This window comes from Ostrea edulis, chromosome 2 (genome assembly GCF_947568905.1).
Source record: "Ostrea edulis chromosome 2, xbOstEdul1.1, whole genome shotgun sequence".
Lineage (NCBI taxonomy): Eukaryota > Metazoa > Mollusca > Bivalvia > Ostreida > Ostreidae > Ostrea > Ostrea edulis.
Window position 1 is genome coordinate 40320694 of NC_079165.1, and position 26198 is coordinate 40346891.

At 34.6% G+C, this 26198-nt stretch overlaps 2 protein-coding genes and 1 long non-coding RNA gene across 5 annotated transcripts in view; 2 read left to right on the forward strand and 1 right to left on the reverse strand.

Annotated features, from left to right (window-relative positions):
* Positions 1–565: 565 nt before the first annotated feature.
* On the forward strand, positions 566–20270 carry LOC125678824 (uromodulin-like). 3 transcript variants are annotated; one of them, XM_048917526.2, is made up of 8 exons: positions 566–707; positions 855–1061; positions 11061–11225; positions 11391–11462; positions 12478–12549; positions 13524–13595; positions 19441–19528; positions 19844–20270. In XM_048917526.2, the coding sequence occupies exons 1-8, from the start codon at positions 644–646 to the stop codon at positions 20103–20105; spliced, it is 1002 nt and encodes a 333-aa protein (XP_048773483.2). In that variant the 5' UTR covers positions 566–643; the 3' UTR covers positions 20106–20270. The 3 variants fall into 3 exon arrangements, with proteins under 3 accessions (XP_048773483.2, XP_048773486.2, XP_048773487.2); XM_048917529.2 differs by lacking the exon at positions 12478–12549; XM_048917530.2 differs by lacking the exon at positions 11061–11225.
* LOC130051671 (uncharacterized) lies at positions 7140–7643 on the forward strand. Its single transcript, XR_008799944.1, has 2 exons — positions 7140–7213; positions 7301–7643. It is a non-coding gene; the product is annotated as an uncharacterized LOC130051671 (long non-coding RNA).
* Positions 20271–22855: 2585 nt separating the features above from the next.
* The window catches only part of LOC125678823 (uncharacterized), a 13376-nt gene continuing 10033 nt past the window's right edge, over positions 22856–26198 (reverse strand). Inside the window, exon 6 of the mRNA XM_048917525.2 lies at positions 22856–25588. Within this exon, the coding sequence (XP_048773482.2) occupies positions 25139–25588 (450 nt within the window). The 3' untranslated portion in view covers positions 22856–25138. The remainder of the gene's footprint in view (positions 25589–26198) is intronic.

Consider the following 26198-nt stretch of genomic DNA (forward strand, 5'->3'; position numbering starts at 1 on the left):
TTCCCCCCACGTGTAGCGAAATAACCACTTTTAATACATGTATACAGCTGTACATGTGTGTATATATATATATATATATATATATATATATATATATATATATATATAATTCAATAAAAAAATCAGGAAAATATACAGTTCCAAAATATATTTAAATCACTAGCGCTTTCTGGATTTTAACATCCATCCTCAGGTGAATACAAATTTTAAATAATTATTAAAGATATAAATAATTATTAAAAATTTGTATTCACCTGAGGATGGATGTTAAAATCCAGAAAGCACTAGTGATTTAAATATATTTTGGAACTGTATATTTTCCTGATTTTTTTATTGAATTATTTTGACTGTGTGATATCAACTCTTTCTATTTGGATTATATATATATATATATATATATATATATATATATATATCGGGTGTATAACATGTTCTGCAGCACAACAGCTTTCGCTTCTATACTAGTGCAATTATTCTTTGGTGACATGACTCATATAGCAATGATTTAATACATTCTGCTCAGCCTTCGATATAGAATAAATTAAAGCGCGAAGTATTTTATTGTTCAGTAGTCGATGATATTGATCAAATTCCGAATAAGGAAGTTTAAAAATACCGCACAGAAAGATAGTACTATGCCTGTATGGATTTATGGTGGATTGAACTATGGTGCCTGGCACAGACGTTTTTTTTCCCTGTTGTATTATGTAAGTTTTTGTGTCATGTTTACAATTTAGTAGAATTATTAGTGGATCTTAAATTCAAATACTTTCTTGTATAATTAGCACACTATCGTTTTAATTCTCAATGCTATGCATTGAAAAGATGAGCTGTTGTCTTTTGAAATATTGCAGCCGATTCGTGTTCTACTTACGACACGATGACCGGTGACGTGGTCAGAAGATCGTCTGCGTATATTCTAACACCAACAGACACCGCTATCTGTGATAGTTTCCTGGACGAGAAGTGGTATAGACTGGACAGTCTGGCGGGTAATGATATTGTACAGACCTGTCCGCCTGTGACGCACTGTGGAACATTATACCCTCTATGGATGAATGGTAAGTCGGGGGGGGGGGGGGGGGGGTGTCCACAAAAACTCTGACTACGTTATGCAAGACACACCAATTAATTGAAACTTTAGGGGGAAATATTTTTCTTTCAATAGGCTTATCTTAGAACTGCATGCATTGTTTGGGATAATTGTTCACAAACGGATTGTAAACTACTTGAAATCTTACAAATTGAAGCTACTCGTATAATAACAGGAATGCGAGTAAACTCATCTCGGCCAAGGTTTTATGAGGAATTAAGAGGAGACACATCAAGTTCTCTATGGAAAATTCATAAAATAACTTTGTTTTTGAAATAACTTAGAGGACATTCTCCAAAATATTTATATATGTTACAAGTCTGCTGTCCCACGTCTCGTTTCTATAACCTTAGAGATATTGAGGATTCTTGTTATAGATATGAAATTCTTGTGTAGACAGGTTTGTTTTACCTTCAACATTCAAACTATGGGATAACTTAACTGAGTATATAAAAATTACTTGCTATGTCTTTATTTAAAACCATGATTATATATCTTTTGTAGCAAAAATTAGGGCATATATCATTATGGATTAAGAAAAATACTTATTATTCACGGTCAATTTGCTCAATAATGCAAGTACCTTGAATGCAGATTTATACCGTTACAATATCAAAGATGAACCAATATGATTGATTGAATATTGTTTAACGTCCCTCTCGAGAATATTTCATTTATATGGAGACGTCACCACTGCCGGTGAAGGTTTGCAAATTTAGGCCTATGCTCAGCGCTTATGACCATTGACCAGGGGGATCTTTATCGTACCATACATACTGTGACTAGGGACCGGTTTTTGCGGTCTCATTCAAAGGACCGCCCCATTTAGTCACCTCTTACAACAAGCAAGGGGGTACTGAGGACCTAATCTAACCCGGATCCCCACGTGAATGAACCAATATGTAATAACATTATTTTCTAGAATGTCCTAGATATAATGCACAAAGAAGTAATTTCATTCAAATAGTTAAGAAATCTACAATTGACATTGACACTAACATGAACATTTTTGATGCATTAGTTCAACAAAATGTCTAATATAACTTAGACACGTGGTCAGTTGCAGGAGAAATTCAGATGAAAACCTACACGATCCAGCGAAAGGTTTGTAGCTGAGAGGGAAGGTAGATGGTCCCAGATGAAAATTAGATTATCAAGACGTTTAGACAGAGTGCCTAAATCTTCTCACATGGTACTCTGATGGGGTTTGGGTGGTGTGGATTTAGCTTAGAGCGAGAAAGTGGCGTTGATTTGTGCATCAGCATCAGTTTGTATGGATTACCTGTAATTTAGAGTCATAATTTATTAACTACATCTATATGAAATACAAGTATTGACTAAAAGCGAAAGATGATGTTTTATTAGTCGGTATAACCGCTACTCACATGTGTCGGGGGAAAATTGTACTCTCTCACCTATCTGACAAGAATATAAACGACGGTGTAGAGGATTTGTACCATCATCGAGTCGGGATGAATATAAATAAAAATCTAGAAATTAGGTGAGGTTAGAAAGAGAAAATAGAACACAATGGGATTGTAAAAGAAAGATAATGATTTAAAGTTAGGTAGTAATCCGTACTATTGTGGATTCGGGATGATGAGCAGTGTCGATAAAAACAAGTGAAAGCAATATTAAAATTGGTTGATTGGTTGTACATGTATATTGTTTAACGCCCGCTCGAGAATCTTTCACTCATATGGAGATTTAATTATAATATCAACACAACCAATGGACAAATCCTCACGGTAAATTAAAGACTAGACATTTGACATCATAAAAAGTTGCTTCTTCAACAAAAATGGAAAAAGAAAATATTCATATCTAGTTGATCAGTCATCCAAAAAACTTACTTTGTTAAACACCACTCTGATTCCACGCACAAGTACTCTGAAGTTGAAATAAAAAATATGCTAGATATGGTCTTTGGTGATCAGGACTTCTAACAGTCTGTTGGTTTTTTCGTGGGCACGAATTGTGCTCCTTTGTTAGCTGACCTGTTTCTATATTCATATGAAGCAGAATTTATTCAAAAACTTATACGCGAGAAAAGAAATATCTTGCTGTGGCCTTCAATTCGACATTTAGATATATCGACGACGTTTTGTCTATTAACAATGATAACTTTCATTCATATGTAGATTCGATATATCCCTGTGAGCTCGAAATAAAAGACACCACAGAGTCGTCCACTTCTGCTTCATACTTAGATATTTCATTGAAAGTAGATATTAACGGCAAACTAACAACTCAACTGTATGACAAACGGGATGATTTCAGCTTCTCCATTATCAACTTTCCATATTTACACATTGTATGTAGCAATATTCCATTATCATCTGCATATGGTGTTTATATCTCTCAACAGATTCGATACGCAAGAGCTTGTTCTGCGTATAGTCAGTTTTTAAATCGAGGCAAGCTACTGACAAACAAGTTGATGGTACAGGAGTTTCAACAGTCTCGATTGAAGTCAGCATTTCGCAAATTCTAAGGTCGTTATAACGATCTAGTTCGTCAATATAACGTATCATTGGGTCAATTGCTGTCTGGCATCTTTCATACCGATTGTTAGGCCGTTCTTGGCTCATTGATTTTGACTACGGATAACTCCGTTTACCTTATTAGGATATCGGGATCACGGCGGGTGTGACCGGTCAACAGGGGATGCTTACTCCTCTTCACATTTTACAAACATATGAATCGCTAGCTAAAATCACCACCCCAAAAGTCAGTGGGAGAAAAGGCTATGATAAAAAGGATGTACAAGTCCCGAAGACGAAAAAAAAAAATAGCCGTAAAGTTGAAACCAAAAAGTTCTGAAACAAGCTTCATGCCATCTAAGGATAGAGTCATGTAACGAGGACGATAAATTCTCGCTTTAATTCATAATGGGAAATTTTTAAATGATGTACACGTGTGGAAGGTTAGAAAATAGCCGCAATTTTGAGAATAAAACAAATATTTAAAAAAATTAGTTCATTGAGAGAGCAGAAAATTCTTTATATTTTAATTTGTTTCCTTTCTTCTATTCTGTGTTATCTATTATATACAACTTTCATTATATCATGTACGAATGATAACTGATTTCGTAGCCTGGAGAGGGGAGGGGGACTAGCAGAGGTTTATTCTTTTTAATCTCATTCAGTATTGAACGTTATTGATTGAATCTTGTTTAACGTGTCTTTCGAGAGTTTTGCACTCATATAGAGACGTCACCAAGGCCGTTTAAGGACTTCAATTTAGCCTTTGCTCGGCGCTTACGGCCATTGAGCAGGGAGGGTTCTTTAGCGTGCCACACCTACTCAGACACGGGACATCCGTTTTTAAGATCATCTCCGAGGACCCGTGATATTCACAACTGATGACGAGCGTTTGGCGATGGAACTGTCACTACCTGTTTTAACGACTTATGTCTGTCGCGGCCGGGATTCGAACCCCGGCCTTCCGCATGCATGCGTGGTTAACGCTCTAACCTCTAGGCCACCGCGGCGGTGAAACACGTCAGACAGGATTTGACCCTATGATAGGTTGTAATGGCAAACTATATCGTTATAACGACCGTAGAACTTGCGAAATACTGACTTTAAATGAGACTGTTGAAACCCCTGTACCATCAACTTGTTTGTCAGTAGCTTGCATCGATTTAAAAAATGACCATACGCAGAACAAGCTCTTGCATATCGAATCAGTTGAGAGATATAAACACCACATGGTGGCGATAATGGTATATTGATACATATTTATGGAGAGTTGTCGATGGAGAAACTGAAATCCTGTTTGTCATAAAGTTGAGTTGTTAGTTTGCCGTTAATATCTACTTTTAACAATATACACTGTACCTAAATGTATAGCAAAAGTGGACGACTCTCTGGTGTCTTTTATTTCGAGTTCACAGGGATATATCGAATCTACGTATGAATGAAAGTGGGACACGTGACATTTTTGTAAGGCGCTTTTGTATAAGGTATGATCTCACGGAAGAGGTATCGCATTCTGATATTAGAAAGTCCACCTGGCTAAATAACTTTCGGAAATTCAGTCATACTGCTAATGCAACGTATCCGTAGCATATTTCCGCTTTGCAATACGTATTTAAATGTGGTGTGAACTACTTACATCTGTATGACTCGGTGATACATAGTAAATACTGAAAATAAGAATTTAGTTCAAAATACAATTATGAAACATCTTATTTATTTAAGGAATGACTTTAATTCTGGGGCAAGTTATACGAGTATAACCTGGTTTGGGTCAGTTTACTCTTTTTTATAATCTGCTTCGCGGATAATAACTTGCCCCCAGAATTAAAGTCATTCCTTATAATTTAATGCAAGAGACAAAGATGTTAACCTTCGTTTATCAAAATGTACATAAACTCGGAAAAATACAAGTCAACTGAACCGCGCAATGATTCACTTAGCAACAGCGACACGAAGCGTCGAGCTGTGAAGCCGAAGGTCGCGATCTTTAATCTTAGTTAGAACTACGGAGCCTAGCCATTTATCAAAATATTGTATCGAAAGTGAAGTTTACCATGATAGAAAATATGTGTAGACTACCCATGCAATGCGTATTTCGCTGCCCTTTAGAGATAGAGATCGACTTTGAAGTCGCTCATCTCCGACAGATTGAGAAAATACGGGAAATTGCATTGTTTAGGACTACCCAAAATAAATCTTCAGATATCAGAAAATGCAATAATTTACGGCTTTCAACTCTGTGAAAACTTCTACTAAATGAAAACTTACCCTTGCATGCAATGTTGTTGCTAATAGTAAATCCGACACAAGAAAATATGTAAGCAAGTAACAAATCGCGATCCACATGTCAGTGTGTCTGACGTCATGTGATAAAATGTGACGTATGAATTTTTGTTTGCTTTGTTGAAAGACGGATCAAGCAATGAAACAACCCACCCACCCCCTTTTCCCCAGTGAGAAATGTATTTCAAAATTAACAGGGTAATGCTTACTTGGCAAATTATTAAATCGAATATAATATCTTTGTTATAATCCATTATTCGACCAAACATACAGAGAAAGATGTTTTACAACAGTGATTTGCGTACAAGTAGATGCTAATATTGACAACGAGAAAACAACATGTGTATCAAACCGAAGTATCTTATTGTGCACGTGGACTTTCTATTCCATAGAAGGCTGAAAACAGTGCTGCGATGTAGAGAGAGAAAAAAAATAGTTCCACATCTGGTTGTCAAAGGGGTGTGTCCCCATACCAAACCAGGTTATACAAAAATAACTTGCGTTCCTCAATTGGAATTTGACCAATCAGAGACAAGGATACAATAAGAATCAAATTATTTGGAAAAGACTAAGAGAGCATACAAAGCTTGCAAATCCAAGAGAAATGTGTCAATACCACGCGAAAATCGCAACACCAAGGGGATATAGGCCTACATGTATATATTTAAGAAATAAGGTATCATTTAAAAATATTTATCGGGATATAAATACGGGTTGGTCACGTGATCAAATTCCATAAAGCCCGAAGGGCTTTATGGAAAATTTGATCATGTACCAACCCGTATTTATATCCCGATAAATATTTTAAAATGATATCTTATTACTTATATTTACATTTTTGGTCGGTAACATTGCTGAATTGTGTTAACAACACGTTTCCATACATTTCAAATTGTTGACGTCCACAACGAAGCGTCATAGATGTTCAAAATGACGACAACACAAAACAAAGTTCTATAAAATGAAGAACTGTTTTAATTATTAAGACGCTAGAAAGCAAGTATATCAACATATACTTATACATTAACTCGGGAGTATATAATGGAAAACTCTTCCATGTGTCTAATTTTAGGGGGTGGGGGAATTATGATTTAAACGGGGATGCGCAGTGTTACACTTAGAGTTGTGATGCGCTTTGACTTTTGAAAAGTGAAGACGTTGAAGACCGACTTTGAAAGATATTCTGTGGATATTACGGAGTTAACAGAAGACTGAGATGGAGGAACATGAAGAACAGGGCGGCAGTCGTCAGGTGTAGGCAAATTATTTATAGACAGGACAGCTCGACAGAGGACGCAGCTCATGAATCTCCGGAAAGAACTGAACATCGCAGAGAATGTGGAACTGCACGAAGGTAAGGGACGGTTTGGATTTGGATATGTAATTATTGATAGATGAGCTCACTGAACGCTTCTTTTGACTCGATAATTTTTTGTAATAGGTTGTTAACGACGCCTCGCTTCGATGTCCCGACATAAACTTGGAAACCGACATCAAGCACTATGGCTGCTGTGGCACGGAAGCAGTGTGGTGTGTAGGTCTTAATGCACTTTGACGACTTATCGGCCATACATCCTGTGAACGACCTTTTTGCTAAAGCCTAATGTCATCGTCTAGCAGTAGGTACAATTCCGCATCACCGATGACCAAGGTGAAGTAGCAGACGAAATTTTAGACATACATTAGGCCTAGTAGGCTAGTAACTAAAGACATTGTTTACAGTTATGATTTTATCAATTATTGATGAAAGTCCACTGCTTGGAATACAAATAAAACCGTAAATACATTTTGTGGTGTTGATTTCATCTATTGAAAGATTTCTGTAGTAAGTGAGAGCGATTGCTAGATGTGTATTGCCTTAGTAAAAGTAGTACCTGTTACCTACTTTTAAGAAATGTTCATACGCACAGCCGTGACCTCTGTTGACCCCGTAGTAGATTTATCCAGAAATAAATACGTATTGCTTGTAATAGTGTTATGTAGGAGAAAACAGTTGCAAATGTAAATATACAGATATATCGAACAGAAATAAAATGTAGGCCCTATATTACATTCACGAATGTTTCTATATCAGAATATTTAAGCCAACCCGAGATAATTTCCATAAACATGAAAGGTGAAGATAACGAACAGTGATCAATCTCATGACTCCTACAAGAAATACAATACAGATAGTTGGGCTAACACGGACCCCTGGACACACCAGAGGTGGGATCAGGTGCCTAGGAGGAGTAAGCATCCCCTGAACATATTATCCTTTATAGGATTACATATTTTATTTTAGATATAAGAAATACATCTGCAATATTAATTTTAACCTTATGTAAGGGCATTCAGTTCAGTTATATAACTGATTCACAATGTGTAGAATTATGCAATAATTCGAAAAGGTCACTAATAATTATATTTTCCTTGCATAAAATTTATAAAAAGCAGTCAATATAATTATCATCGGGACACTTATAACTAAGATCAATCCAGATAAATATTAATATCATATGGTTAGTAAAAATTGATTAAAGAATACTCCCCATCTTGAGCCTCTTTCATTGTCAAGATTCGACATTAGGCCTATATTTTATAGAATTATCTTTAAAAATCTCAATAAAATACTTTCTCTTTATTCTAATGTAATAATGACAACTATTTTGCTTTGTAAAATATCTGCATACCTTACCTGCAGCTGTTGTTTGGATGGAACTTGGTGTCTTCTGCTGTTTGAGATATAGATCGGACTCGGCATTCGTGACGCAACTGTTTACATCGAACAATGGTTACAAAAACATTAAGGGGCTCTATGAGGAAACCTGTTTTTTTTTTAGAAGATGGTCATGATGCTAAAGATGATCTTAATAATTATTTCGTTTATAGATAAGCATGTTTGTGGACATCTACAGCTGTTTTATTGCACATAGAAAACACGTGTTGAACAAGAGACCCACAGGCCTTATCGGTCACCTGAATACTAGTGGAAAAGTATCACTACTTCCATTGGCTATGAAATCTAGAAAAAAAATCCCTGTTCTGAATATCTAAGCTAAATTTTAATGTTCAGCAACAGTATAAACAAGATGTGTTCTTTAAAAAACTTCACTGCCCTCAAAAGTGCATACACTGATGAAAGGCTTTACATAATAGGTGTATTGACATTAAAACATCAAAAGATATGACTAATCCTAAAGTCATAACCCTGGATTATGAAATTCACCATTTTTGCACATCCTTTTCTGCTATTCCTAAGTACATGTGTGCATTTAGATTTTATACACTATCAGCAAACTTACACATACATACTATATACTAAGTTTAGCCCCACCCTGGGGTCAGAACCCTTACTCTGGAGAAAATAAAATTTACAATTTTGGTGAAAGACTTCCTGCTGTATCCATTTAGCACTATATACCAAGTTTGGCCCCACCCTGGGGTCGGAACCCCTACTCCGGGGATCATGAAATTTACAATTTTGGTAGAGGCCTTCCTGCTCTACACCACTATGTATTTAGTTTTTCTTACATGTGTGAGGTTCTTGAGAAGAATATTTTTGAAAATTGGACAATTTTGGGCAGTTTTCGCCCCTAAGGCCCCAGGGGTCCAGGAATCCTGAAATTTACAATTCATGTTCCCCTTGTTCCAAATATGTTTCATACTAACTTTGAAAACAATTGGAATGATAGTTATCAAGAAGTTAAAGATGTCCATTGTTCACACATTTAATAACTGACCATTTTGGCCTCACCCTGATACCAAAACCCCCACCCCTAGGGTCATCAAATTTACAATTTTTGTAAAAGACTACCTTTTCTTTCTAGATATCTATTTACTTTGAATTTAGTAGCAATAACACTAAAGAAGATGTTATTTAAGTGTTTTACACATTAACACTATATACCAAGATGGCTCCACCCTGGGGTCAGAAACCCTACCCCGGGGATCATGAAATTTCAATTTTGGTAGAGGCCTTCCTGCTCTACATCACTATAATGCATTTAGTTTTTCTTACATGTTATGTGGTTCTTGAGAAGAAGATTTTTGAAAATTGGTCAATTTTGGGCAGTTTGTGCCCCGCCCCTAGGACTCCAGGGGTGCTGGACTCCTGAAATTTACAATTTATGTCTCCCTTGTCCCAATGATGCTTTATACCAAATTTGAAAAGAATTGGACGGGTAATTATTAAGAATTTGAAAATGTTCAATTGTTGACGGACGATAATCAATTGTAATAGGTCACCTGAGTTTACTCAGGTGACCTAAAAATTTACCTGGAAATGTTTGTTACCTTTATTCGTTTGTTTCTTATTATGACGTTGAATGCCATAAAATCGATTTCTATCTGGCTAGGTCTATTGTTAAGAGATAAAACGTCTTCGATAAATCTAAATGTCGAATTGAAGGCCACAGCAAGATATTTTCTCACTGAAAGGTTTTTAAATAAATGTTTCTCTCAAAATCATTATTAGTTTAAACAATATTTATTCGTAGATAATTCGATAATAATGTTTACAAACAATGTCTTATACATGAAATAGATTGAGAAACAAGCCAAAAGGCTTATATCGCTCTAAATATCTTACAAGTAAGAGGTGAATGAAAATTCTAAGTAAAATAAGTCGTATACTAATTATTACAATACATGCAAAAAGAAATAGGAATAAAAAAGAAAAGCTGGAATCATTATTAGTTATTGTAAACGACATATTTCAAATTCAGTGAAAGATCACAAAATTTATAAGTTAATATTTAAAAAAATTTGCCACATATTGACATTGAATTTTGAGTAAATATTGTTTTAGATAATATACAGCACACACTTACATACCTTTCCAATCAACATACATGTACATGTATTTTGCACATCAGTTTCAGCAGCAACTTTGGTATAAAATATATGGGATCAGTGTCTTCCAATAGGAAAATGTATGTGAATCTTCAAGAATTTAAGTTGCTTTTTCTCCTTTTCTTCCGAAACTAAATTGCTGAAATATGTGACATATCCTGTGGATGTAATGACTTACAATCATAATTGTGATTATATATTTTACTGAGGTTTCATCTTAAAACAAAGTTTTCTAAGTTTCACGACTTTAGTATACGTATAGTAAATACTTTTTAAAAAGTTTTGTTGACCTAAATCCAGCTGTACTTTGTAAGCACATAGTCACATCAATATCAACATTATTGGCAGATTAGACTTGTGACTTTCAGGAACGCTTCCCTTGGTGTCGGAGGGTGAGGTAGATCGGACAGTCTGTCAAAGTGGCCTAGCCGGATGTTGCGAGAGTTCGCTTACAATCCAAGTCCGGAATTGTGGGACATTTAACGTGTATAATCTCAAAAGAACATCCGGGTGTCCTATAGCATACTGCTTTGGTAATGATACGTTTCATGTCAGTTCTGGTATGAGTTGTATTTTTCCAATATGTACATCAATTTGTAAATATTGACTGAAAGGTTTGTCAGCAATTATGATTTACTAATTCAATGTTAATATATTAACCTATAAGAACCCTGTGCTTTATTCCATTTGTTGACTAGGTACACAACTTGTGAATCAATCCGAAGTAACACAAGAATCAACAGAACAAACGACTGAAGACGGAACTAGTGGTAACTATTTGGTACACTTAAATATCGTTATCATATTTGTTGAAAACATTTCGGTTTCTCATCCTTTTGTAGAAAATATATGAAGACCCAAATAGCCTTAGAATTTGATATGAACGTTCACCAGTTTATTTTCAATGATAGTACCGTGGTCAATGCTTATCCATCTACATATAGGAACTCATGTCACGGTTTCTTCATATAGGAACTCACGCTTACGTCACACATGGACTTATTTAGTATGGAATGTTAATCGGAGTATATGACATTCGGCGACTATAGTGGGCTTTCTTTGTGGGGTGCTAAATTTGGCTTATTTTAGCGGTTAGATAGCTTTCCGTCAAAATTTCACTCGCCATATATGCACCCGATTGCGACTTCAGTATTTGCAAGAGAGAGAGAGGGGACTCTTTATTGATTTATTCCGCTAAAATAGCATACCTTTGAGTCAGCAATTCATCAAAATTTAGACCCTCGGAAAAATCCGCTATACGGTATTGATAGATAGATGGATCCTAAAAGAAGATGTCAAAATAATTAAGATACAAAAAGAAGGAAACTATGCAGTTCCAAAGTATATTTAAAACACTAACGCTTTATTGATATTAACATTCATTCTCAAGTGAATCCATATCTCAGAAGAACATCCGAATGTCCTATATCATACTTTTTGGTAACGATACGATTCATATCAGTTCTGTTATAAATTGTATTTTTCCAATATTTCCATCGATCTGTAAATTTCATGATATCCCCATGAATCTACTTTTTGGTGTTGTGCTCTGAATAAAAGTTTGTGGTCTACGTCAACAGCTTATAAAGGCATCAACAATAACACAAACTCATCAGCATTAACGACAAAATTCCATTGAACTCTTTCCTGAATATCGACTATTGTCCAACCTTCTTCAACATTTTCAAGTTTCATTGACTAAAATTTTCGCAACAATAAAAATTGTTAATTCAGTATTGATATATTAACCTATAAGAACTCTACTTCGTTCCATTTGTTGAATAGGTACACAACTTGTGAATCAATCCGAAGTAACACAAGAATCAACAGAACAAACGACTGAAGTCGGAACTAGTGGTAACTATTAAGTACACTTAAATATCATTATCATCATATTTGTACAAAATGTGTTGGGTTTATCATCCTTTTGTAGAAAATGAATGTATACTCCGTTTACATGATCAAGACATAGGGCTCACGGCGGGTGTAACCGGTCGATAGAAGATGCTTACTCCTCCTAGGCAACTGACCCCATCTCTGGTATATCCAGGGGTCCATGTTTGCCCAACTCTCTATTTTGTATTGCTAGTGGGAGTTATGAGATTGATCACTGTCCGTTATCTTCGCCTTTCATGAAGGTCTGACTATCCTTAAAATTTCATATGAGTATTTGGCAATGTTGTCTTGCACACGTGATCAATTCTACTGCAAATCTATATACGTCAATATTTATAATCTATTTTTTATCCTCTTCATACTCAATGTGCATGGATTATGCATCTGCTTGCATGTCTGTTTTGGAATACATCTCAGTAAAGTGTTGTCTGCTCTAAAGTTTTCTTTGTGACCATTTTTGCAAGGTTTGAGGCTACAGAATCGTCAGTACGTTGTATGTGTAGTAATAGATGTATAAAAATATTTGATGAATGACAATATTAACGCTTTATTTAGCGTCCACTAGGCCTATCTCCAAAGAATAGTTGGGCGTCCTATACCATACTGCTTTGGTAACAAAACTATTAATTTCAGTTCTATATTGTATTTTTCACATATTTCCACAAACCTGTAAATTTCATGATATGGTCACGAATATGCATTTTTGTGTTGTATTCTCACTTTGTAATCAAGGTTCACAACATGTGTATTCATCTAAAATAGCAGAAACCCATCATCATGAGCGACAGAAGTCTATGGAAGCTTTTCGTGAATAATTATGATGGTCTGAATATCTGTAAAATTTCATATTTTCCATATACATAACTTCTTTCCTAGTTTATTATTTATATATCCTCATGTAAGAACTCTTTACTTCCATTCCATTTGTTGACTAGGTACACAGCTTGTGAACCAATCCACAGTAACACAAGAATCAACAGAACAAACGAATGAAGCTGGAACTAGTGGTAAATATTTTGTACCCTTAATTATCTTATCATATTTGTAGAAAACATTTCATATTTCTCATCCTCTTGTAGAAAGTATATGAACGTCTAACTATTTTTCAACTTTTATATCAATATTCAATAATTTTGTTTGTTGATTATAGTCCTTTGAACACCACTCTGAATCTACATGCACTGAGGTTGAGATTAAAAAGATGCTGAAGATCCTCATTGACAATAATTACGTAGTTGTTGGTGATCAGGTCTTCCAACAATTCGTTCGAATTCCCATGGACACAATTTGTGTTCCATTATCAGCTGACCTGTTTAATTCGTATTTGTAGACACAAATGCACAAGTTTCTACTTGACAAATCCCAGTGAACTCGAGGCAGGCTACTGACAAATAAGTTGATATTAGAAGCGTTCTACAGACTCATTTAAAGTCAGCATTTCGCAATTTTTATATTTGTTATAATGATCTAATTTGCAAATACAAGGTATCAATGGATTACTCCGTTTATCTGATCAAGATGTCGGGCTCACGGTGGTCATGACCAGTCGACAGGGGATGCTTACTCCTCCTATGCACCTGATCCCACTTCTGGTATGTCCAGGGGTCCATGCTTGCCCTTTTCGTATGTTATTATGTTCTTTATAGGATTGATAAGACTGATCACCGTTCTTTATATTCACCTGTTCGTTGAGGAGCTTACCCTTACGCCATAAAGAAACCTATTTGTATGAAATATTTGACGCTATCGATGAAGTAGTGAAAATAACAAGCAGTATAATACAAAATTGATAGCTATATATTTTGATAGATACACGGAGTAATCTGAAGACAAAGTCAGTATGTAAAGAACTGCCTGGCAATTGGTATGAAACACGTTAAACAGTATTCGTTTGATAATAGCTTGCATTTGCTTTGATCATTTTAACGACCGTATAATATGTATTTTGTCATATTTACAAAATACAGATGTAAACATTTTGCCAATTATATAAATTACCCCAACACTTCCATTGTCTATATATTCTCCATAATCAAACAAGTTAGGCATTCGTTCTTTGAATAAAAAAGAACCTATTGCTGATGAGGTAGCATATGATACACCGATCATTCTGATAAGTTCATAAAAAATGGAATGAATAGCAGAAATAGAGTGCTTACCTGTTTCTGAAAGAAATTCACTAGACCGCATTTGATTTCGTGTTAATATAGAATATGTATCGTGATGTATTATACATGTCTGTGCTCGCGTTTAGGATTTTACATTAGGCTAATTCTATGTATACTGTACGTCAAATATTTATATGCGAATTTTTCAAAGCATGGGATTCATTTTTCTCGGTTTTATGTTGTGTTCTGTTCTCTGAAAAGCAATTTGTAGACTAGGTACACAATTGGTCAATTCACATACACTACCATACCAATGAGCATAAAGACAAAAATAGATATATATTTTTCAAGGATACTGTAACGAAAGTCCCATGAGCAAGAATTGTGCTCCTTTATTAGCTGACCTGTGTTTATATTTTTATGAGACAGCATTTATTCATAAGCCTCTACATCAGAAGAAAAAATGTCTTACTGTGGCTCTCACCTCGACACTGGAAATATCGGCTACATTGTATCTATTAAGAACAATCATATTCATTCGCGAGTCAATTTGATATATCCTAGTAAACTCAAAATATAAAACACCAAAGAGTCTTCCACATCTGCTTCGTACTTACATCTTATTGAACATAGACGTTAATGGCAAATTAATAACCCAACATTATGACAAACGAGATAGCTTCAGATTCTCCATCATCATATTTGTGTAGCAATATTCCATTATCACCTGCATATAGTGGTTATCTCTCTCAACAGATTTGGTACTCAAGAGCTTGTTCTTCATTTAACCAGTTTTTAAATCGAAGCAGGATACTGACAAACAAGTTGATGTTACAGTGGTTTAAACAGTCTCATTTAAAGTAAGAATATTTCCATGGTCCTACTCCTCCTAAGCACCTGATCCCACCTCTGATATTTCCAGGAGTCCGTGTTAGCCCAACTCTCAATTTTGTATTCCTTTTAAGATTTACAAGATTGAACTCTGTAAGTTATCTTCACATTTTCGTAATGGCCAAAATATCTTTAAAGTTTGTTATTCCATTCGCCAAAAATTTTTGTCAATGATAATTTTTTATTAGTTGAAAGGTGAAGATAACGAACATTGATCAATCTCATCAACTCTTACAAGTATTACAAAATAGAGAGTTGGAAGAACAGTGAACAATCTCATAACTCCTAAAAGGAATACAAAATAGAGAGTTGGGCTAACACGGACCCCTGGATATACCAGAGGTGAGTCAGGTGCCTAGGAGGAGTAAGCATCAACCCGCCGTGAACCCTACATCTTAATCATGTAAGCAGAGTTATCCGTAGTCAAAATCAGTGTGTCAAAAACGTCTTAACAATCGGTATAAAACACGTCAGCTAGCATTTGACCCAATGATATGTTGTATTGGCAAACTAGGTCGTTATAACGACTATGGAATTTGCGAGATGCTGACTTCAATCGAGACTGTTGGAACCCCTGCACCATCAACCTGTTCGTCAGTAGCCTGCTTCGATTTAAAAACTTACTATACGTAGAACAAGCTCTTGAGTATCGAATCAGTTGAGAGATATAAACACAATACACAGGTGATTATGGAATATTGCTACATGAATATGGAAAGTTGACGATGGAGAAGCTGAAATCATCCCGTTTGTCATAAAGCTGAGTTGTTAGTTTGCCGTTAATGTCTACTTTCAATAAAATATCTAAGTATGAAGCAGAAGTGGACGATTCTGTGGTGTCTTATTTCGAGTCCAATGGTTAGTAGTTGAATATTCATATTTATCACATGTTTGTCCCTTTATCCAGTGGATATAGCCCATTAAATAAATTTTCATAATTACACTGTATTCCTACGCTGTATGTGACGTCACGAATGTACGTAATTTCCACATAGTTTGTTTACAAACATGTCAGAGAGCGCAATTTCCAACAATACTATTGCAAAGATCGATTAGAATCTCTCATGAAAAAAATGACAGCTGCAGCGGCAATTCTTGGGGGTAAAAGATTATTAAGTCACAGTGCTCGCAAACATTTTTAGAATTAAAAAAGATAAAGCGAAAGTAAGAAACCTGCCAACAAAATTATGTATATATAACTCGTAACAAGAATATCCAATCCATCAAAAACTACAGTACTTTATCCAATACAGAAATATTTCAATAATGCTTTCAAATTCAACAGCGTCACAACAATCTGGATCCATTACTCGGTTTCAATTCAATCAAAATTATGCCGCCTTTCGAAGCACATTATATATATGTAACAATCTAGCTTCAAACACAGCAGTGACAGGAGGTGTCCAAAACCCTGTGAATGGTAACAGTTTGGGTGGAAAATAATCGTAAACATCCACAATGATTCAAATTTATCATCCAAAAAAGTCCCAAGCGATCTTCGACTCAAACTCCGATGACTGACTTGAAGCAAAACAGTGATGATATTAGTACAATTACAAAGTAGTTTTATGCGCCTCCGAAGGCCGAACACTAAGAACTGGAAAAGGAGGAGGAAAGGGTAACATGAAAGGCAAAGATAACGAATAGTGATCGATCCCATACCTCCCACAAGGAATGCAAAATAAACAGTTGGGCAAACACGGACCCCTTGACATACCAGAGGTGGGATCAAGTGCCTAGGAGAAGTAAGCATCCCCTGTTAAACAGTCGCATCCGCCGTGAGTCCTGTGTCTTGATCAGTTAAACGGAGTAATCCATTGTGGAATTCAGTGTCCCAATAACTGCCTACCAAGCGGTATGAAACACATCAGACAGCATTTGATCCATTGTTAGATTATATGGGCAAACTAGATCATTATAACGACCGTAGAATTTGCGAAATGCTGACTTTAAACGAGATTGTTGAAACTCATGTAACATCAACTTGTTTGTCAGACCCCTGCGTCGATTTTTAAAAAATGATCACACGCAGAACAAGATCTTGCGTATCGAATCAGTTGAGAGATATCAACACTATATGCTGGGGGAAAATTGAATATTGCTATATTAACATGGGAGGTTGACGAAGGAGAAGCTGAACTCATATCGTTTGTCATAAAATTGAGTTGTTAGTTAATATACGTTTTCAATCTAAGTATGAAGCACATGTGGAGGGCTCCATGGTGTCTTTTATGTAAAACTTATAGGTACCAATGTTGATGCACCAGATTCGCATTTCGACAAATAATGTCTCTTCAGTGATGCTCAACCGAAAAGTTTCTCGAGTTCACAGGGATATAGCAAATCAACATATGAATAAAAATTATTATTGTTAAGGTAACTACATATACGCAGTATTATCTGATACAAGTGTAAAAAGTGTATTTAATTTCATTCATTAGAGTTAAAACTAACAAATTATCAAATAGAATACATAGGTCATCACAGTTTTTAAGATATGAGACATACATGTCACTGTCAGAAAATTGCACTTTTCCTTAAACAGCGTTATTAAAATTCCATACAAACTGGTTATGACGATATAGTAACATTCATAATAATTTCATGAAACTGTATCTTCACAAAAATATACAAAATGCCTGTAAAAAAAAAATAAAGGAAATTTATCGCATAATAGACTTGATAAAGAAATCAATGGAAACAGAGTTATTACCCTTGGATTCAATATTTTGAAAGGTATCATTGATTATTCATTTATAACTTAAGACTTTTGAAATATTTAATAAGATTTTTTTACAATAGCTATAGCAAAAGACTCCGACAAAATTTATGTTCTTATCATGCATAAATCTAAATAAATCATTGATTTTGCAAATCTGATGACATCACAGGAGGGTGTAATTACTTTAATAGATAAAACGTCGTCGATATTTCTAAATGTCGAGTTGAAGGCCAAAGCAAGATATTTTTTCTCATGTAAAAGCTTTTAAACAAACGCTACTTCATAAGAATACAAAAACAGGTCAGCTAACAGAGGAGCACAATTTGTGCCCATGAGAATTCCAATAAGACTGATGGAAGATCTGCTCATCAAATATTGCGAAATTAAAGGCAATGAGGAAGTGCAGCATTTTTTATTTCAACTTCAGATTACTTGTGTGTGAAATCAGATTGGTGTTTAACAAAGTAATTTTTTGGATGACTGATCTAGTATACGAATATTTCCTTTTTTCCATTTTTGTTCAAGAAGCAACTGTTTATGTTGTCAAAAGTCCAGTCTTTAATTTATCGTAAAGAGTTGTCGTGGTAAAGTGTTAAAAGTCATAGGTTTTGATGTTGATTTGAGAATGGTTTTGTGATTTCAAATTTACTAAAATAATTGTTTAGAATCCACATTTAATCTTCACCATTTCTGGCATTTGTTGTAGCACATTACGTTTCAAGTTTCTCCTCCACATCTGCTAATATTTTATATTTAACATGTGATAAAAAGAATACCCCATGGTTTGAGGATTGATATGCCTTATGTCCAACTCGTTATGTTTTCTATCCCCTCGTCAAGGCTCTGAGAAAGAAAACTTACAACTCTATGGATGAAAAAAAACCTTGGGGGATGTGTCCAGGGGCCCGTGTTTACCCAACTATCTATTTTGTATTGCTTATAGGAGTTATGAGATTGATCACTGTTCGTTATCTTCACCTTGCATACATCCCAACAAAAGAACTCGTTTCCATTCCATTCGTTGACTAGGTACACAGCTTGTGAATCCAAGTCTCAACAGCACAAACGATAAACGTAGAGTGACGGATCTAGAGGGGTGTTATGTCGCTACTGCATATATTTTCTTTTCAGATTATACTGCTGCTTGGATTGTTTTAGGAATAGTGGCTATATCTACAGCCATAGGAATCACCTTTTACATTTGGAAGCATAAACATACGTAAGTTATTTTTCATCACAAGTCAAAAATATGTCTTTTGATGTTTTCATGTTAATTACATTCACTGACAGAGGTGAAGTAAACGGAAGCCTAGAATGGAAAAAGCCGTATTCCTCAATATTTCAAATGTTACTAACATGTTGTCATGATGGAGTTTTAAAAATTCATATTGGTCCTTAGTTAGAAGGACATTACTAACTGTATCATTATATGGTTTGAAATCAAACATTTACCCGGACAAACGTGTTCAGAATATTTATTACCAAGTGCATGTACAAATAATATTCCTGCGTTGATTTCATCTGTTCTGTACAGCAAATCACAGGTCAGGCATAGACCAACCTCAGAAGAAGAAACTGACGATTCCACCTCGGTAACGGAAACCGAAGAATTATCTTCAACCACATTCAATATGGATGTTACGGAAGAATCTAAAGCAGTGGAAAAGTCTGAACCGATGGGGATGAATGGAAAGGAGATAACAAGAATTACAATAACAGACATTGATGCCACGTTACCTTACACTCCAGTTGATGATATAATTAAACCGAGAGATAGAAGAATTGCAAAACACTGAATTATTATGACAACAAAAACCAATGTATCCATATACGGTGTGATCGCATGTCATGGGTGTACAGTACTTTATTCATTTCATGATGAAGGGGTGTTTAAGTAGACCAATACAACTGAGTATCTGTATGGTCTGATGAATTGTTTTTAATAAATTCGATCAGTGCAAGATTTATTACTGGATTCAGGTACTCTTCACACAATTGCTCTGAAAAAAAATTAGTTCCATTCATGATCAGCAGATACAACATTACAGCAAATGTTTAGAATATCGATGTGTATGTAATACGTAGAAGACAACAAAATTAACGTCAAATGATTTGAAGAAAATCACTTTTTCACCAGAAGTGTAAATAAGAAGTATTCATATTGCTACGCTAGCTGCCTCCTCAGTGTATTTCACGAAAATTGATATGTCATTCTTCGATTGACAATATTCCTTTCATGATTATTGTTCGTTAATTATCATACAATTTCTTCAGAGAGAGAATGTTAATCATTAATTTGTGCGTGTGTGTGTGTGTGTTTTCTTTTTTATAAGGATTTCTATGTATAACAGAGCACTTCTGGTAAATGCCGATAATTTTGACATCGGCATTTGTCTTATACAATACGTACGACTACGAGTTATCGACAGTTATAAACAAGCATGACGCTTTGTCAACACAGTTTCATAGACGCTGGTATTAAATACATGTAATCAGAGCAAAGGAAAACAACTGAACAGAAAAGAGAATAAATGTGATATCTAAAGGAAAACATGTTACCACTGGTAACGGTAGTTTTGAAAGACAAAAGGCTATCAAATCATTTTATTAAAGTAATACATATATGTGGGTTTTTCCAACTTCTAAAAATATAACACATGTAAGAAATGTACAAGTGACGAGGTTTTGTTTTTCTTTTTTAAAGGTACTCAACTTATCAACATTTACATTGCAATTTATGTGATTTCTGCTTGTTGTCAGTGAACAAAGTAAAGAAACACGTGTAAAAAAAAAATTTAAAAAAAATACATCTGCAATATTCACTGCAAGACAGCTCGGTATTGCAGGATATAGGGCTCACGGCGGGTGTGACCGGTCAACAGGGGATGCTTACTCCTCCTAGGCACCTGACCCCACCTCTGGTGTGTCCAGGGGTCCGTGTTTGCCCAACTATCTATTTTGTATTGCTTATAGGAGTTATGAGATCGATCACTGTTCGTTATCTTCACCTTGCATGGGGTACTAGGTGGTACTTTTGCATGGAAATTTTTTTTTATTTAAGTCTCTCGTTTACGAAATTCCCTGCAATTCAAATGATTCCCATGTTTGTTTTTTCCAATATATAAATAAAATTTATTAAGACAATGTATACATTTCTTGTTGAATAAGTGCATAGGTTGTGATCCTCATGTACAAAATTTATGAATTCATAAGAATAAGAAAATACAAATATAACCATAACAGAGAAAATTTTAAAAAATAGGAGGGGTGGATTAAAGGTTTGGAAATGAGATATTTCTACTTTTGTTTTTATCAAGAAAGGGGAAACACATTTGATTCTGGGGTGGGCATTTTTTCAATAAAAAAATAAATAACCTAATTGGGCAATTTATTTCCTAGGAAATAAAATTAGATGGGAAGGGGGATATCATAGTAAATATCTACAAAGTGATTTTCACCTTCTTGATTATTGCATTACTCTATATATGTATTTTTCAGCTAATATAAAGACAAGATTTTAAATTATCCTTCTTTAGTACTGTTCATGTAATTGTAATTTTTTTTTCAAGGTTAAAAGGTCAAGGACAGGTTTGCGCACTGTTTGCTAGTGAAGCAAGACTGGTCACAGTATTTGCTACGAGTAAATTGAAAGTCGAATTTCTTGGATATGGAGTAACCTATATCTATTCTTGTATATATTTCCTAAGGGAAGTCGGTCCATCTTTAAATTGATACGTTGTTTAAGGAAATGTAAATTATTATCTCTGTTTTGCGGATATGAAGATTTGCTGTGCATACTGTCCTTATTTTCAACGCTGGTATATACCTTAAATTCAGATGTGCTTTTAATGAACTCAACATGAAATGACTCGTGCATATAGTCTTACCCTTTCCCCTCATCTGGTAATCCTGTATTATTTTTGTGTTTGTATGTTATTTTACGCCCCATTTTTCACTCATCAGCTTCACAGTGAAGCACTACAAATGATGAGCTACGGCGGTAGCATTGAGGGTTCTTTGTTGTTCCAACACCTTCTGTAACACGGGACATCTGTTTTTAGAAAGGGTTCATGACTATCACTACCCATGCAGAGCGTTTGGCGAAGGAACAAATACTTCATATATTTTACATGTCTTAGGTCTGACGCGGCGCCGGGATACGGAATCGCTGTAATCGTCATTACCAGGCTACTATATCCCGACCGATGTCTCTAATAGCGGTTTCAAAACGCGAAACCATGCATGCGTCCATTTTAAGTTATCACCAAATAATATCATAGTGCACCCCATTCCCATGTTGGAATATAAATTCTATGCGTATTTTATTTGATCAGGTAAGAATGTAGTAACATAATATGGTATGGATATCACAAATGAACATCAAATAATAAAAGAACGATAACAGAAAATTGACATATGATCTACATTGAAATATTATGCAGATAGTACTTTCGATAAATGGGAACTAATCATGTATATACAGCATATGAGTGAGGTATATTTCCAATGGGGTCTTTGTGTAAGAAATTAAATTGAAACAAAACAAAACAATAAAGTTTTTATTAATCAAAATCAAACCATGATGTAAAGTGAACTTAGTTGACCTTGCTTAATAGATAGGATACAAAGAGATTGTAAATTACTGTTACAATTAATGTATATATTTTTCGAGTAAAGCTCCATTGATATTAAGATCTTTATCCTTTTCAATAACTCAATATGTTTCCATAGTATTTGAATAATTCACCAGGTATTCTTGTACACTTTAAACCCCGTGCATTTAGTTTTGGTGTAGCAATTGCCCAGTGCGGACGCGTTTATAAGCATTGATGATCATATAGTTGATATATAGTAATCCTTATGACCAGAATCCACAACTTCTGTGGTAAGTTTACTTGTTACTTCAATAGCTTTATTCCACATTTACATGTATTCCTAAAATGGCCAACGTTCTTTACAATTTATATTAGTATTTACTGTGATAGTTCACATGAGTACACAGTACAATTGTGCTATTATATTTCAAATGTATAGATAGTTACCTAAACGTATATGCACAGTGTAATGTTCATGCCTGGGTGTAGGGAAACGCCCAGAGTAGGCAATAAAATGCTATGTAGTAAAGTGTAGTGCATATGTAGTAAAATGCAGCATGCAATATGTATATGCTGTAAAATGCGGTGTGTAATATGTATATAATGCTATAAAGTGGAGTACAGTCAAGTATGCAGTGAAATACAATTTGTAAAGTGTGCGTGCAGCAAATTAAAGTGACGCAAAGTAAGTTTAGTATGTGTATTGTGACAGTATAGCTATATCTATATTGTTTTTACATATTTTAGCGGTACAGACCCCTTCTTTATTTGACTACTCTTTGAAGTACAGATAAGGATGAACTTTATTTTATTCATAATTTGAATGCATTAAAACAGAATAAACCATAAAACTCTTCTTGCTATTTTAATGTCTAGCGACCATCCTGTGACAATTACTAAACCATGCTACCAATAGATGTCCATTACCATATGACTAAAGGGTTTTAAATACATGATTGAAATTCTAAAAGTGAACAAATTAGAATTTTAGAGTATTTACGTATTTTGGCTCTTGCTATTTCTTAAAAAGCATTTTTACTTAAAATTTGAAATTTTGTTTAACATAGTTTTCTTTTATTTGAAATGAGAACGTTACCACCTCTGGCATGTCAAACGTTACAATATTTGATCTTTTCCATTTGTATTGTAAAACTGTTCATTTGTATTGTATATTTTCGATTTGTATCGTAAACATTTCCGTTTGTATGGTATAATTTGTATTTGCATTTTATAATTTATCAATAAGGATTTCATTGGTTTAAACCATGGTTCGATTATCAAGCAAAGGCTATTATCTTTTTTTTAAATTCTGTTTATCCATTTCATGTTTCTACTCAACTTTCCCTTGTTTAAAATATCAACCTCTTGTTTAATTAACTAGTCCTGCAGGGAAAGAAAGTATCAGTTTACATTGTGGGTGAGCATGCGGAACATCTTGCTAGTTTTCTTACAATTTAGGAACCGGATTCACCTTTCACGTATGAAACTGGGTTTAATAAGCAACAAACAATTTCTGTTTTATACAAGTGTTGTACATGTAAAAAAAAAAAAAAAAAAGATAAAAAAAAAAAACCTCCCGGTTATATAACATACATGTGATAATTTGAATTTATTAATACTTTTAAGAAATGTGTGCAAAATAATGTTGCAAAACCACCACAATAGATTTTTAATATAGTACACACAAGGTTTAAGACAACTGTATTTTGAGATTTGATTTACATCTTTGTAACTTTACTGATAATCCAAATTGTTCATGTGGAAGGGCAGAAGATGCACGCCATCTATATTTTATGTATAAAATATGCAACAGCAAGAAATGCTTTGATGAAAAAACTTCATGCATTCAATAACTAGTACATTATAGACTTGTATATGTTACTATGGGAACATGATTCCCTATCTGATGCACAAAACACAGAACTGCTTAACATTATTCAATCCTCTCTTAACGATTAACGAATGTGCACTTTTTCAGGAAAATCTTAAATGATTTTAAAATTGTTTTACTTTGATGTATGCTACAGCTCCCTCGTGCATAACATACACTTTCAGTTTCAAATTATCAGCAAGTTTTTCAACTTGTGCCTATTCCTTTTGATGTTTTAATGTCAATAAAATATGTTCAATTCAATATATGTAAATGCATTCATGTCTGTAAACATTAAAAGCGCTAAATCAAAATGAATATTTATAGAATGCTCTTGTCATGATGTTATGTTTTGCTGTTTATTTTATTTCCTAGACATTTTTCCTCGGTTATTTTTGTCTTCTTCTCCTGGTACATGTATAATTACACCAGTCTCACAAATTGTTTGAGGCTGGTTTTTGTCCCTTTTTCCTTTGGCGTGCTTTTCACCACGAGCATCACTAGCGGGATTGCAGGAGAGACAAGAGTACTTCCCTGGACTCAGCACTCGCCCATTCCAAGATACAGCTGGTACGTACACTCTCCATTTGCATGATTCCGATTTCTTGCAACCATTTGTTGAACAACTGAACTCTTCTTTTTTGGCGTTTTTTGGAACTTCCCAAACAAGCTTAGCCCCGTAATGATTAACTTGTACGTGCCAGCACACATCAGCGCATGCTTTCATATAGTTCTCTATCTTGATCTTGGATTCTTCATTTTGAATTTGCAAATTGGATTCTTTCATTTTATCATTTGAAAATTTGCAAAACATCTGAAAGCGATATTTAGAAATAAGTGAAATGTTTGTGACAGAAACACATGTAAAAAGAAATCCATATAATTATACTCACAATTAATATATATTTGCATGCACACAAAACGACACAAAAATCCATACAGCTAAGTTACAAAAATTGTTCTGATTGAGAAAACCATTTTGATAAACTTGAGATACTCAGATTATGAAAGACAATGGAGTAATTTAGAAATTAACAAAATATGTTTCAAACAGATATTCCATTGAAAATCTTAATTATGATATGTACAGGAGTTATGAGATTGATCACTGTTCGTTATCTTCACCTCTCATGTACTCTTATACTTTTGGGTTTCCTTTATTATTTATTCATCTATCTATCATTTTTCATATCTCTTTCCTTCCAAAAACTCTTTCATGTGAGACATTTACAAGTACAATTATGAAATTGGCAATATTTAATATTTGTATGTATTACAAACGTATTACGCTATAGTGCATCTAACTATATACAATGTATATATCTACATATAGGGTGGTCCCGTGGGGATACGGGTTAGAATAGGTCTAAGTGATCCTTGCTTGTCGTAAGAGGCGACTAGATGGGGCGGTCCTTCGGGTGAGA